Here is a 14,903-nt window from a genome sequence, read left to right as displayed (position 1 = left end):
ACAATGCATTACTGTGTTAAATGTAGGGGCCCTTCAGTGCAGTGGTAGTGTCACTACCTCTGAGCCAAAAACCCTAGGTTCAAGCCTCACCCTGCTTTAGAGGTGTGTAAGAAAACATCTGAACAGGTTTACTGAAAAATATCTACAATGCCAACTGTGTGGATAAAGGGCTGCTAAAGTAAAGATCAGGGTACTGTGGAACAAGAAGGAAAAAAAATATAATGTGTTCTAGCATTCATTGATTAATATTCATGTAATGGCAAAATGTTAACATTCTTAATGGGTTACGGCTGCCACCTTATATGTAAGGATAGGGACTTCTCAAATGTTTTTCTCGAGGTAGTGGGAAACAGGAACCGAAGACATGTGTCAGTTCTTGGGCAGCAGTATGGCCAATGGTCCAGGAGCCATCGACTGCACAATTGTGGCTCTGCAATTGCCACATCTCAAATGGTCATTTTATGCTTTATAAACTGCCGTGAATTAATGAGCAGATAATCTCTTCTACTGATGCCAGCTGAGGGATCAATATTGGCCAGTCTATGAGCTTCTGTACTTTTTTTTTCATTGTGTCATGGCAGCTTTTATGCCAAATGTAAAGGTAGATGGGTCTTCGATTTAACCTCTCAGTTGGAGGAAGGCAACTCCGGCAGTGCAGCAATCCTTCATACTTGGTTGAAGCATTGGGCTGAATGACGTGTACAAGGTTAGGTGGATTGGCCACAGGAAATGCAGGGTTACAGGGATAGGGTAGCAGGGTGGGAATACTTTTCAGAGGATCAATGTAGACTCGATGGGTCGAATGGCCTGCTTCCACACTGTAGGGATTCAATGAAGTCTCTGTATTAAGACTTGAACCCAAACGGGTCTGATCCAAAGGTGAGAGTTCTACCACTGAGCCAGGGCTGATGTAACCTTGGAACAACTATCTTGCTAAAAGCTAGAGGAGAGAAAATGCTGTATGAAGACCACTGCACCGTATTGTGAATGTCACTGTGGTAACGTGATGCCATTCGCACTTTATGTGAATGGCATTAACGATTGAAACAACTTCGAACAGCAAAAAAGTATATGTGGCTATATAATAGCAAAGTAATTATATTCCCATCAAACAGCAAGCTGTTTACATGGAGATGTACTTAGATGGGGGAAAAGTGTAAATGCCAGAGGAGACTTTTGAATAAAGCATCACTGGTGCAAGCATTTGTAATTTTCAATGCAATCAATTTAGCTGAAATTAATCTTTACATTAGTGATTTTTCTTCCTTTAATGATTTGTATGCCACAATAATTAGCACGATAGACCAATTACAGTAATGCAGAACACCTGGAGGGAAAAGCTAGTCCATGAAAAAGGTCCCCATTCACAGCAACAAAGACATTAAATACCAGTCATTTCCGTTCTTCTTCACCTGTGTGATAGATTGAAAGGAAGATGCAAAGAAAAACAAGGAGTAATTTTGAAATTGCGGTACAGACTAGCTTTTTCTCTGGCTTTAACATTAAGGTACCTACAGTCAGTCACACTTCTGTTTCCTCATCAAGAGAGGAGAACTATTTATTGCCCCTGGGGGAGCCGAGACTAAAGAGTTGCTTCTAATGCAACCTATGATGCCCTGAGTGAAAAGGTGAGATTTAATGAGAGGGGAAAGAGGGCAGAGGTGCATTAAAAACCTGACAAGCCTTATTCTCCTGGCTGCTGGCACATCCTCCTGAATTTGATGTCTTTGACCTAGTCTTCACACGGGGAATGTGTTAGGCAGTGAGATGTTCTGAGAAGGGGGATAGTGTAGCTGGTGAATGGTAGAAGTGAGGAGATGGTGGAGAAAGCATGGGTCAGGCAGTGGCTGATACAGAGTGCTGCAGCAGAAGGCCTGACAATGTGTTGCAGTACCCAGAGGAAAGTTCTGGCAATGGGATGTGGTGAAGGGGATACAGGCCGGAGTACTCCTGGCAGCCACTTCCCTGCCCACGGCCTGAAGTCACAGTGGAACTGTACTTCACGGGGTACCACCTGCTTTCAATTCTCACTGGGAACAAGCAAAAGCCTCTCCGTTTTTCCAAAATCAGGCTGGCAAATTGTCTACTGAAACAGTCTGCTAAAGTTCAGGGCCTAATCTATAGGTGCATGTACTCAGCATAACATCTGGTCTAAGTACTCATCATCTACCCCATGATGAGGCAAATATTAAACTTCCAGCACCCAGATCCAGTGAAGGCCCCTCACTTGTGAAACAGTGGACGGAGGTGGTGGGAGGGCTACCTGGTGGGTGTGGATGGTCAAGTAGGAGCCAGTCCTCGTTCACTGACCCCACACATTCCCTTTCCAACAAGGACCATCCAGCAGCAACTTCATCCAACAGTCTAGCTGATTTTAGTTTGCACTTCCCAAGGTTTAACAAGGTTAATCAATGTTGTTAGCTTTCTGTGCTTAAAGTAAACTGACATGAGTTATTTTGTATAAAATGTTTTAAATTAACTCAATGGTCATTAGATACCAAAGAACATTGCACTTTGTAAAAACTTGCAGTCAGTTTATTGTTTACAAGATGGAACAGGGATAGATTAAAATCATTGGAAGCTTCATTTTTAACCGAGCTATAAGTTTTCTGTTAACACTAAACAATGAAACTTCCAAACTGCCAACTCTCCAGCCTGTGGCACTTGCGATGATATTATGTCAAGCACCGTCATCTCACCATCATTTTATGCCCTTGTTTGAGGTGAAACCTTTCTTCTCTCTCTCTCTCTCACTTTGGTCATTCACCTACCAAGTCCATACCCAGTCCTGCTGCCTGGAGTGCATCTGTCTCCCAGATGAATGATGTGTGTGTGTGTGTGTGTGTGTGTACGCTATTTCGAGATTCAACCCCCAAAGACTGCTGCCCTGGAGCCAGGGTGGGAGGGTGGACAGTGGATGGGGGTAGTGGTTTGGTGGGGGGGGAATGGGGAAAGGTGGCTGGCTTGCACAGGGTGTGCTGCTGCCTAGTTTCCTCAACAGGGAGAAGACTTAGCAAGCCAATCCCATTGAACAGATGGGGGAGGGGTGCGAGAGGCTTCAGCAATGCTGCAGGTCCCTCACACACAAGTGTGTCTCTGCTCAGAAACAAACCCTGAGACAGAGAGAGGGAGTAAGGCAGGCAGAGCGAGGATAAAGGAAACGTCCGAAAACTCCGAGTCCCAGAGGAGAGACGTTGAATCAATTAACCAAATAATCAAATATCCAAATTAAATAGTGCCCTCCCTTCTCATAGAACATAGAACAGTACAGCACAGAACAGGCCCTTCAGCCCACGATGTTGTGCCGACCATTGATCCTCATGTGAGGTAAACCTAATGTACGAACTCTCAAATTTCTGTGACCATATGCATGTCCAGCAGTCTCTTAAATATCCCCAATGACCTTGCTTCCACAACTGCTGCTGGCAACGCATTCCATGCTCTCACAACTCTCTGTGTAAAGAACCCGCCTCTGACATCCCCTCTATACTTTCCGCCAAACAGCTTAAAACTATGACCCCTCGTGTTAACAATTTCTGCGCTGGGAAAACGTTTCTGGCTGTCAACTCTATCTGTGCCTCTCATTATCTTGTACACCTCAATTAGGTCCCCTCTCTTCCTTCTTTTTTCCAATGAAAAAAGTCCGAGCTCAGTCAACCTCTCTTCGTAAGATAAGCCCTCCAGTCCAGGCAGCATCCTGGTAAACCTCCTCTGAACCCTCTCCAAACCAACCACATCGTTCCTACAATAGGGCGACCAGAACTGGACACAGTATTCCTAATGCAGTCTAACCAAAGTTTTATAGAGCTGCAACAAGATCTCACGGCTCTTAAACTCAATCCCCCTGTAAATGAAAATCAAAACACCATATGCTTTCTTAACAACCCTGTCCACCTGGGTGGCAATTTTAAGGGATCTATGTACCTGCACACCAAGATCCCGCTGTTCCTCCACACTGACAAAAATCCTGTCTTTAATCCTGTACTCAACTTTCAAGTTCGACCTTCCAAAATGCATCACCTCGCATTTATCCATGTTGAACTCCATCTGCCACCTCACAGCCCATCTCTCCATCCTGTCAATGTCTCACTGCAGCCTACAACAGTCCTCTATACTGTCAACGACACCTCCAACCTTTGTGTTGTCTGCAAACTGCTCACCCAACCTTCAATCTCCTCTTCTAAGTCATTCATAAAAATTACAAAGAGTAGAGGCCCAAGAACAGAGCCCTGTGGAACACCACTCACCACTGACTTCCAGGCAGAATATTTTCCTTCCACTACCACTTGCTGTCTTCTGTCAACCAGCCAATTCTGTATCCAGACAGCTACATTTCCCTGTATCCCATTCCTCCTGACCTTCTGAACGAGCCTACCATGGGGAACCTTATCAAATGCCTTACTGAAGACCATATACACAACATCCACTGCTCGACCCTCATCAACTTGTCTAGTAACCTCCTTAAAGAACTCAATAAGATTTGTGAGGCATGACCTGCCCCTCACAAAGCCGTGCTGACTGCCTTTAATAAAGCCATGCTCTTCCAGGTGGTCATAAATCCTTTCCCTCAGAATCCTTTCTAACACCTTGCAGACGACAGACGTGAGACTGACTGGTCTGTAATTGCCAGGGATTTCCCTATTTCCTTTCTCGAAGAGAGGAATTACATTTGCCTCTCTCCAGTCCTCAGGTACGACTCCAGTGGAGAGCGAGGATGCAAAGATCTTCGCAAGCAGCAAAGCAGTCACATTTCTTGCTTCCCAAAGCAGCCAAGGACAAATCTGGTCTGGCCCTGGTGACTTGTCAATCTTAATGTTTGTCAAAGTTTTCAGCACATCAGCTTCCTCAATCTCTATCCGTTCCAGCATGCTGACCTCCTCCTCCAGGCTTTCATTCACTACAAGGTCCTTTTCTTTAGTAAATACAGAAATGAAAAAACTCATTTTGGGCTTCCCCTACCTCCTCAGACTCTATACACGAGTTCCCAATGCTATCCCTGATCGGCCCTACTCTTTCTTTGATCATTCTCCTATTCCTCACATACGTGCAAAATGCCTTTGGATTCTCCCTAATCCTTCCTGCCAAGCCTTTTTCGCGCCTCCTCTTGGGTCACCTCAGACCATGTTTGAGCTCCTTCCTCGCCTGCCTGTAATCCTCTAGAGCTGAGCAAGACCCTAGCTTCCTCCACCTTACGTAAGCTGCCTTCTTTCTTTTGACGAGAAGCTCCTCCGCTCTCGTCATCCAAGGTTCCTTTATCTTACCCTTCTTGCCTGTCTCAGAGGGACACATTTGTACATCACTCGCAACAACTGTTTCTTAAACAGTCTCCACATGTCTATAGTGCCCTTTCCATGGGACAATTGCTACCAGTCCATGCTTTCCAACGCAAATCTGATAGTATCATTGTTGCCTTTTCTCCAATTAAATATCCTCCCATTGTGCCTGCTTCTCTCCTTCTCCATTGCTACAGAATGCGAGGCAGTTGTGGCCACTATCCCCAAAATGCTCTCCCACTGCAAGATCTGACACCTGCCCTGGCTCATTGCTGAGCATCAAATCCAAAATGGCCTCTCCCCTCATTGGCCTGTCAACGTACTGAGTTAGGAAACCCTCCTGAACCTTCTCGTTTGGATAATGGAGCTCTGTAATCGTAAAATGGACTATGACTTGGATGGTAACAAGTTGCAGTATGGACCTAGATGTCCTTGTGCATGAATTTAAAGCTAAGGTAGATATTCTTTGAATAATAAAGGAATTAAGGGTTGTGGTGAGAGCGCGGGTAATTAAAGCTGAGGCCATGAAGAGATCAGCGCTGATCATATTGAATGACGGAGCAGGCTGAAAAGGCCGGATGGCCCACTCCTGCTCCTGGTTCTTGTGTTCTTATGTATAAGACAATCCACTCATTCCTAAACCCAATTTCTTAAGGGCAGGAGAGTACTGAGTTCATCACAGATAAGTACCATGAAGGAGAAGATCAGATGTTCCTCCACAGAGAGCCTGTGAGCCATTTCAGTGCATCTTTGGCCTATTCACGGTTCAGCTTTCAGCAGTTTGACTTGCAGCAGCTATCCCACAGCCCTTTCAGAAATGGAAAGTGCCTGGAGAGCCACAGCGTTGTATCTGTCCCCATCTGAACAGGCTCCGAGGAACCCAACTCCACCACAAGATGCGAGGTGCCTCATTTTGATAGAGATACCAGCTGCCCATGGCAGTGTGCAGCTGCAGAAGACAAACCACATCCCCATGCGCAGGTCCCAGTGACCTGATCTCTGTCAGTGACATCCTTCCCCACCCCCCCACCCCCTACCAAGGCAGACTACCAGCTGGAGACTTACTGCCTGAAAACAGAATCCCGATTGTTTGAAGGAAGACATCACCAGGCAATGCCACACAGCTCTCAGACTGTGAGTCAGAAAGAGCAGTCTTTGTTGATTCCTGCTTTACCTGGACCTGGTGTCACTGATAAGGGGGACACCTGTGTAAGTCTGACATTGCAGTTTATTGAAGTGAGATCAGAAACTGCATGTGAGATCCTGAGGGTCTTGGAGCGGTGGATGTAAAACGGGAGAGTGTGTGTCTGTGTGTGTGTTGTGTGTGTATGTCTGTCTGTCTTTTTGTCTGTGTGTGGGTGGCTGTGCGTGTGTGTGTCTATGTGTGTGCGTGTTTCTGTGCATGTGTCTATCTGTCTGTGTGTGGCTGTGTGTGTGGCTGTGTGTGTGTGTATGTGTGTGTCTGTGTGTATGCGCGTGTGTGTCTGTATGTGTGTCTGTGTGTGTATGTGTGTCTGTGTGTGTGTGAGGTTTTGTGTGTGTGTGTGTGTGTATGTGTGTGTGTGTGTGTGAGAGAGAGAGATGGTGTGTATGTGTGTCTGTCCTTGTGTGTGTGTGTGTGTGTGTGTTATTGTGTGGCTGTGTGTGTGTGTGTGAGAGAGAGAGAGGTTGTGTGTGTGTGTGAGAGAGAGATGGTGTGTGTGTGTGTGTGTGTGTGTGTGTGTGTGTTATTGTGTGGCTGTGTGTGTGTGTGTGAGAGAGAGAGAGGTTGTGTGTGTGTGAGAGAGAGAGATGGTGTGTATGTGTGTCTGTCCTTGTGTGTGTGTGTGTGTGTGTGTGTGTTATTGTGTGGCTGTGTGTGTGTGTGTGAGAGAGAGAGAGGTTGTGTGTGTGTGTGAGAGAGAGATGGTGTGTGTGTGTGTGTGTGTGTGTGTGTGTGTGTGTGTGTGTGTGTGTGTGTGTGTGTTATTGTGTGGCTGTGTGTGTGTGTGTGAGAGAGAGAGAGGTTGTGTGTGTGTGTGAGAGAGAGATGGTGTGTGTGTGTGTGTGTGTGTGTGTGTGTGTGTGTGTGTGTGTGTGTGTGTGTGTGTGTGTGTGTGTGTGTGTGTGTGTGTGTGTGTACCTGTATCTTCTGGAGCTGGGGGTCAGGATGAGGTATTTGGGATACAGCTTGCGTAGACTGCGACTGTAGACTGCAAATATTGGAATTCAGAAAAATAAGAGGGGTCTTTTCAAAACATGTAAAATTATGAAGGATGTTGATAAGATAGAAGCAGGAAGGTAGTTTCCACTGGCAAGTGAAACTAGAACAAAGGGGCATAGCCTCAAAATAAGGGGGAGCAGATTTAGGACTGAGTTGAGGAGAAATGTCTTCACCCAAAGGGTTGTGAATCTGTGGAATTCCCTGCCCAGTGAAACAGCTGAGGCTTCCTCAGTGAATGTTTTTAAGGCGAGGAACAGTAAAGGAACAGTAAAGGAATTACGGGTCTGGTGAGTGGGTAGGTTAGAAGAGCTGAGTCCATGAAGAGATCAGCCCTCGAAGGGCCGGACGGCCTACTCCTGCCCCTGGTTCTTATGGGAAAATATTTCTCACGGAGGGCTGGGTTTTTTTGGAACACCCTTCCTTGAAAGGCAGTGGAATCAAGGCTGAATCATGGTTAAAAACCGAAAGAACTGTAGATGCCGTAAATCAGAAACAAGAGCAGAAATTGCTGGAACAGCTCAGCAGGTCTGAGTTCACACATACTCCCACTAGTCACAGCTTAACCACCAGGTCACACACTTTACCACATTCCACGTGAACACCCTCTGAGTCATGGCCACTGGAGAGTCACAGATTGACTTTGTCTGGTTGGGAATATTGCAGACAGAAAACAATCGGACGATTGCAAATGGGAGCAGTCTCTCCGCCCCCCCCCCCCCCTAGCATTGCTAACGAGATTTCAGCAGCATCACCAGCAGTGAGTGTTTGACAGTAGGTGATGGTCTGTTCAAACCTCTCAACGTGGCCCAGTGTAGCTGAGCTGTGTGTTCAGCCTGGATCATCCTGTAACAATTGTCACCCTGTTAAGGAAGGCAGCCTTGGAGAGCAGTATCCCACCAGCGGCAACATCATGCCTCTCAGTGGAAATGACCCACGTCAGGATCAGAACGATTCAAAGAGCGATGTGGCATCCTTTCGGAATGGCTTGGCAGTCTTTGCAGCCTGACATGGCCTCCTCTCAGCCTGGCATGGTGGTCTTCCGACTGTATGTGGCAGTCTCTCGGCCTGGCACAGCCTCAGTGTGGTCCCCCTGTCTCGAGGTGATTCTTCAAGTGCCTCATGAGGTGAAGCCCAGCGCGGTCCAGAGCTAAGGCCCAGTGTGACTGGAGGCCAGGAGTCAGTGTGGTCTGGGGTGGAAGTTCTGAATTTTTATTTCAGCAATGCTGGACTTTTTATTTCTCTCATGTTTGGTCTCGTAACTGAAGAAGCTGTTAACTCAGTATCTTTGTACCTCAGATGGCACTGTAAGTGGTGACTCAAAAGGTTTTCACTGTACTCATTTGAGTGCATGTGGTAATACAGCTAATTTGAAATATTGATTTCACATCGGTGCTCAGTGGCAGCCTGCAGCTGAGGCTGAGCGCACATCTCCACACAGAGCTGCTCCCTGAGAACCATCATCCCCTCCCCACTCAGGCTCAGTCTGGGCAGCAACTTGGTGAAGGGACCTCAACAGCTGAGTATGCCCCAGTGCCAGGGGGAGAGTGCGTACAGCACTCTGACACCCTTCCTAGGCCAGGCCCACCTCAAACCCCCAACCCCCTCACTGCATCCAGTACAGACCATCATGAGACTGACAGGACAGGTGAGGAAATGATGTGAGAAGTACACATGGAAGTTTAACAAATAGTGGTTTGCCTGTGGTCAGCATTGGCCTTCTGGAACGTTATTGTTATTAACTTCAAATCATTGGGATGTCCAAGTTCAAATTGCAAGCAACAGTGGCATTTGACCCCTGAGAGCCCTCAGTCTGCAGACATAGCAAATGTCCAATTAAATGATTGTGCATTACATGTAGCAGGACTGAGCAAATGGCTGCTTCGTGTATTTGCTGCTACAATATCCTGGTATCCAGCAAACATGGATCTCCCATGTTTTGCTCATCACACTGACTGCATACACCCTGGATATTGTTCCAGCCCTTAACACGTAGCACTGTGTCTCTGGGGATCAGTAGGAAATGGCAGGAAGGAGAGCAAATGGTGGGCATTGTTAGCTCTGGGCCTTGCCTGACTACTGCCCTCCCCCTCCACCCGCATCCCACAAGCCTACATCTCCCCTTTAACTTCACACTAGCCTGACAACCCAGTTTCACCATCGCCACTCATAAGGAGACCCACTAGATCAAACTTCACCTATGACTATTCTCCTGACGTTAGACCTTAATGATGCCCATCCTGCTTCTCCACGCTGTCCCTTTGGAGGTCCTGGTGATGGTGACTGAAACTAAAACTGCGCCCCACCCCACCACCCAGAGTCAGTCAGCTATGCCCTTGTATGCTGTTCCACATACCGCCATGCACATTGAGATTCACACCTCACTATCCTTTCCCCACCTCTGCAGATGTTTCCGCTTTCCCTAGCTCAGCTTTGACTCCCTCACCTCTTCTGGTAGTGATTCCACTGACACTGCCCCCTACAGGCTGCCTCAAACCTTTCTGAAAGGTTGATGGACGGACTGCCAGGGGGTGCTTTGCCCCAACCCTCTGACGGACACGGAGCAGACCCCTGAACCCTGACCCTTGTCTTTGCAGCTCTCCAGTTCCCATGGCTGCCTGTGATTGTCCCATGGAACTGACTGCTGACCAGCCTCCAGGGTCAGATCCCCTGGCCGTGAGCCACTGAAATGGATGACAGACTGTGTTGAAGCATGTGCAGTGTGTGCAGACTGTGCCCCTGACTGATGTTACTGTGACCCCCTGACTACAGCAGCTCCCTCATTGACTGGACCGAGAACTAACTCCCACCAGCTTCTAACAGGGCCTTTTAGCTGAGCTCACTGTGTTCTGTATTGCCTACACAGGCAGAGCTGTTCGGTTGACATCTTGGTGTATGGTACCTCCCTGCCGTCAGCCAGTAACCTGGCTGTGTGTCTGAGCAAAAGAGCACCACAGTACAATGGAACAGAGATCCTTTTTGGTCCCTGTACACTAACAGGAATGGCACAGCAAGGCAAGACATGGATGGTGCAAGGGTACAGGTTAGCACTGAGTGCCCAGAGAGCAAGTGAGCCACCCTGTAATTCTGCCTGCTCCAGCCAGGAACTAGGTGCCCTTCCCTGCAGCAGCCAGCTGCCAGTGCACCCTGCAGTGCCAGTCTGTGCCTCCTAAGTGGTCTGCAAGTTAACCAGAGAGGTGCTTAGGAGTGTTGCTGCCAGATGCCAGATGCCAAAGTTCATGGGCAATAGAGGCATGCAGCTGGTGCTCGTCGATCTTGCCCTGAGCTGCAGTTTAACCGAGCTCACAGGGTTATCCTGAGCAGGCTGGGAGCTGGATCAGGTCATGCCCGTTCTGCTTCCTGTTGGCGCGTTTTCTCAACTCAAGCTTGTCGGGTCAGATGGCAAGGAGGTGAGTAAGAAGGTCACCGTGGTGCTCATCAGATGTATAAAAGCGACAGCAAGCTCCTCTCCACGCTGAGGTAGGCCTCAGCAAACTTGTTACCCGATTGTGCCACATATCACTCAGACCCCTGCGCCATTCTGCCCAGATTCCATGAACAGGGGAGGACTGCGTTGCTATTGGGAGTGTGTAGTAATTGGGTTAGCGATGATCATATTGAATTACATACCTCCCACCTCCAGGTCTTCCTCTCTGTCTCTCTGAGCTGCCAAACTCTCATCTGACCCGCAGGGTTATTGCAGTGTTTTCCCGGTCATGGTCACCCACACCCCATCGTGGTTATCCAAGACCTCTCTCATACACCTCTCATAAGAGCTGACCATGTAGGACGGTGATTGGGACAGTATATCACAATCCGTTTCTTCTCTGCCTTTGTAAACCTCAATGCACTGATCGGACCTTTTGTAAGGATAAGCCCAGCAACCGAACCAGTCAGTTTAACTTCAGCAGTGGGACAACTTCTGGAAACTAATACTTGAGATAGGACTAATAATGACCTCGGAAGCTATGGTCAATGTGGAAGAGTCAGCATGAATTTATGAAGGGAACATAAGGTCCAACTAATTTGCTGGACGTTTTGAAGAGCTAACAGACAAGTGATGAGGGCAATGCTGTTAATGTGTTGTACAAGGACTTCCAAAAGGCATTCAATGCAATTCCATACAACAGACTTGTGAGAAAAGTCATAGCTCATGGGGTAAATGGGACAGTAGCAATTAGCCGTGAGATCAAAAGTATAGAGTAATGGTCAATGGGTATTTTTCAGGGAGGTTTGGAGTGACATTCCCCAGGAATCAGTTCTGAGACCCTTTTTCTGATATTGATCAAAGGTTTGGAATCATTTCAAAGGTTGTGCATTGGTGTAAAGTTTCCTACGAGGGTGGAAGTTGGGAAATTCAAATTCAGTTAAGCAACTAAATGTGCGATAAAATCTCATCACAATGTCTATTCACGCAACTACTGAATTTTCATAAAAGTTCTCTAGTGCGCTACTGTACTTCAGGACAGGAAATCAGTCATCCCTACCCAGTCTGGCCTGCTCAGAATTCTAAACCCCAAGCAATGTGGTTCATTTGTGACTGAACAAGCCTAGCAATGCATTCAGTTGTCAAGATAACACACATCACCTTCTTAATGTGAACTATGGAGGGGCAGCAAATACCTGCTTTACCAGCAGCACCCTCTTCTGAGAAATGAATTTTAAAAACTAATATTAGCTGTGATTTGTCAAGTCCAGAGTTATAAGCTTGTCACCAGAAGGACTGAGAATTCAAAATGAGAGTCAGGTGCTGAACAATTCAGCCTTTTCACCAGGGCGAAAGTAGAAGCACAGCCTTTGTTTTCCATATTGGAATTCTTATTGATCCAGTGAGCCTCTATAAATAAATTCTACCCTCCAAAAAATAACTACAGAAGTCATCTTCACTGTGAAGGCACTGAGAGACCAGTATATCATCATGCATCATAAACTGGTACTAAAAGAGAAAACATTTCAATCACCAGCATCCCAGTGAATTAGTGGATACAGTTCCTGCTGACCTGTCATTTTAGCCACTATGAAATATCGATGTTATAATACGTGTGCTGTCTATTCACCTGACTGGTCATTTGAACACTTAAAAGGTTGATGAAGATTTAGTTGCTTTTTCATACATTAAACATTCAGCAGATTTTAGAGGAACTAGCATTTTGAACAGTGTTTTACACTTTCTGTTTATATCTCTGTACATGTATGTCTGGATGCATGTATGTCTGAACATTTGTGTGTATGTTTGTATAGGTATGTGTGCAGGCTTCTGTATGTCTGTATGTTTGTGTGTGTAGGTTTGTGTCTGTGTTTGTGTATGTTTGTGTGCGTGTCTAGGTTTGTGTCTGTGTTTGTGTATGTCTGTATGTTTGTGTGTGTAGGTTTGTGTCTGTGTTTGTGTATGTGTGCGTGTCTAGGTTTGTGTCTGTGTTTGTGTATGTCTGTATGTTTGTATGCGTGTCTAGGTTTGTGTATGTCTGTATGTTTGTGTGTGCATGTCTAGATTTGTGTCTGTGTTTGTGTATGTCTGTATGTTTATGTGCGTGTGTAGGTTTGTGTCTGTGTTTGTGTATGTCTGTATGTTTGTGTGTGCGTGTGTAAGTTTGTCTCTGTGTATGTCTATGTTTGTGTTCGCGAGTGTAGGTTTGTGTCTGTGTGTGTGGGTGTGTGTGTATCTGTATGTTTGCATATGTGTGTGTGCAAGCACGTGTGCATTGCCAATCTTTACAGTTGTGTTTCCATGAGTATATACCATGACATGCAGGGATTAGAGCTTTTTTTTACAATTGATATGTGGCATATTTTGACCTTGACCAATCTAACAGTGTGTGAATATCCTTCAGCCCTTCTTTTATTTGTTATCTTCAGCAGGCAGCATTCCAGTACCATTGCCAGATTGGTGTGGCGATCATTGCCGGTGCCTTACAGCTCTGAAAATTGAACCTCACTCCAAAATACCTTGAGAAATAAGAACCAAATGCTATAAAGTGTACCTTACTGACTTCAGAGTTGGTTTTTGTTCCATCAAGCATTCCTATCTGATTTTCACGTTTTCAGCACATTAAGCTACAAGTTAACTTGCCTCTCAGTAACCAGCCATCGTTTATTTTTATTCTTTCATGGGATGGTGCTATATCAGCCAAAGGCTTCATTTGTTAATCCTAATTGTCCTTAATCTGAGTGTTTTACTAAACAAGTGCAGAGTCGACCACATTGCTGTAGTTCTGGAGGATGACAAATTTCCTTCCCTTAAGAACATTAATAAACCAGGTATGCTTTAATGAGAGCAGCTTTAATTCCAGAATTATTGATCAAATTTAAACTCACCAACTGACATGATGGTATTTAAAACGGTATCCTAGAGAATTAGCCTGGACCTTGGAGTTAGTAACTCAGTGAGGTACTGCTGTCACTCCTTATTCTCAGATGATTTTCTATGAAAGGATGAGACTAGGCCATAGGCTTGTGCTTAGGTCTTTGGTTCTGTTTATAATTTAGGACCAGACCGGATATATGCACAGATCCAGGAAAATAGTCATAGAGCTGCATTAATGTTTACCTTGGAGCAAACTGACAACTCTTGTTGCTAAGAAGATAGATAATGGAACTGTAAGGAAAACATATACAAATTTAAAGACATATGGGGAGGTGTGAACGGGACTATAATACAGAAAGAACCAAAATAAGCTGTTATCGTATTTATTGACAGCTTTCAGAAAGAATCAGGATAACATGGACTGATGTGTTTCATTGCTTCTGTTTTCCTAGGTGTCTCATGAATTTGCCATCAACTTCAATCCTACAAACCCCTTTTGTACAGGTTAGTTTCTTCTCCTGTAACTCTCTCCACCAGGCTCCACTCGCTCTGATTCCCAGAGTCGGGTTTCTATCTGCAAGTACTGTGTTCTTTTCAGCTCGTTTTGTTTGGATACATCCAGTTCCCAATGATTAGCAGTGTTCACTGCAATGATACAAGCTTCTCAAATCCTCCAGTGTGCTGGTTACTGCTAACATTATTTTCTGAGTGTTTTGCTGTTATGAAGTTACACATGTGAACATCTGACTTTACAAAGAGATTGTCTTTGGATTGCTGCAATTTCTAGAGAAAATGAGTGCTTTAATAATCCTGTCAAACTGCTCCCATTTTAATAAATTGTTCATGTTATTGATGTCCAAACCTTTCATACATAGTTTCAAGTAATTAGTCCCGAACAAAGTCTCTACGTATTATGTAATGGCCATTGCATTGAGCTGTGCTGGTTTTAAGAGGCATACTGCAGATGCTGGAGATTAGAGTTACGATTGGAAAAGTATAGCAGATCAGGCAGCATCCGAGGAACAGGAAAATTGACTTTTCAGGCAAAAGATAGTCCTTATCTCTGCACAGTCCCCCGAATGCCATTAGACTGTGCAATGATGCAGGTGGAAAAGCAGCTGGGGAG

The 14,903-nt window shown here is 45.7% G+C and overlaps 1 protein-coding gene across 1 annotated transcript in view; it reads left to right on the top strand.

Moving 5' to 3' along the window:
- Positions 1-14,903, top strand: part of cpne2 (copine II) — a 261,372-nt gene that overhangs the window by 187,168 nt on the left and 59,301 nt on the right. Inside the window, exon 13 of the mRNA XM_060837772.1 lies at positions 14,230-14,281. Coding sequence (XP_060693755.1) covers positions 14,230-14,281 — 52 coding nt within the window. The remainder of the gene's footprint in view (positions 1-14,229; positions 14,282-14,903) is intronic.

The sequence above is a fragment of the Hemiscyllium ocellatum genome, chromosome 17 (genome assembly GCF_020745735.1).
Source record: "Hemiscyllium ocellatum isolate sHemOce1 chromosome 17, sHemOce1.pat.X.cur, whole genome shotgun sequence".
Taxonomy (NCBI): domain Eukaryota; kingdom Metazoa; phylum Chordata; class Chondrichthyes; order Orectolobiformes; family Hemiscylliidae; genus Hemiscyllium; species Hemiscyllium ocellatum.
Note: the sequence above shows the minus strand (reverse complement) of the source record. Positions and strands in the feature narration are given on the sequence as shown.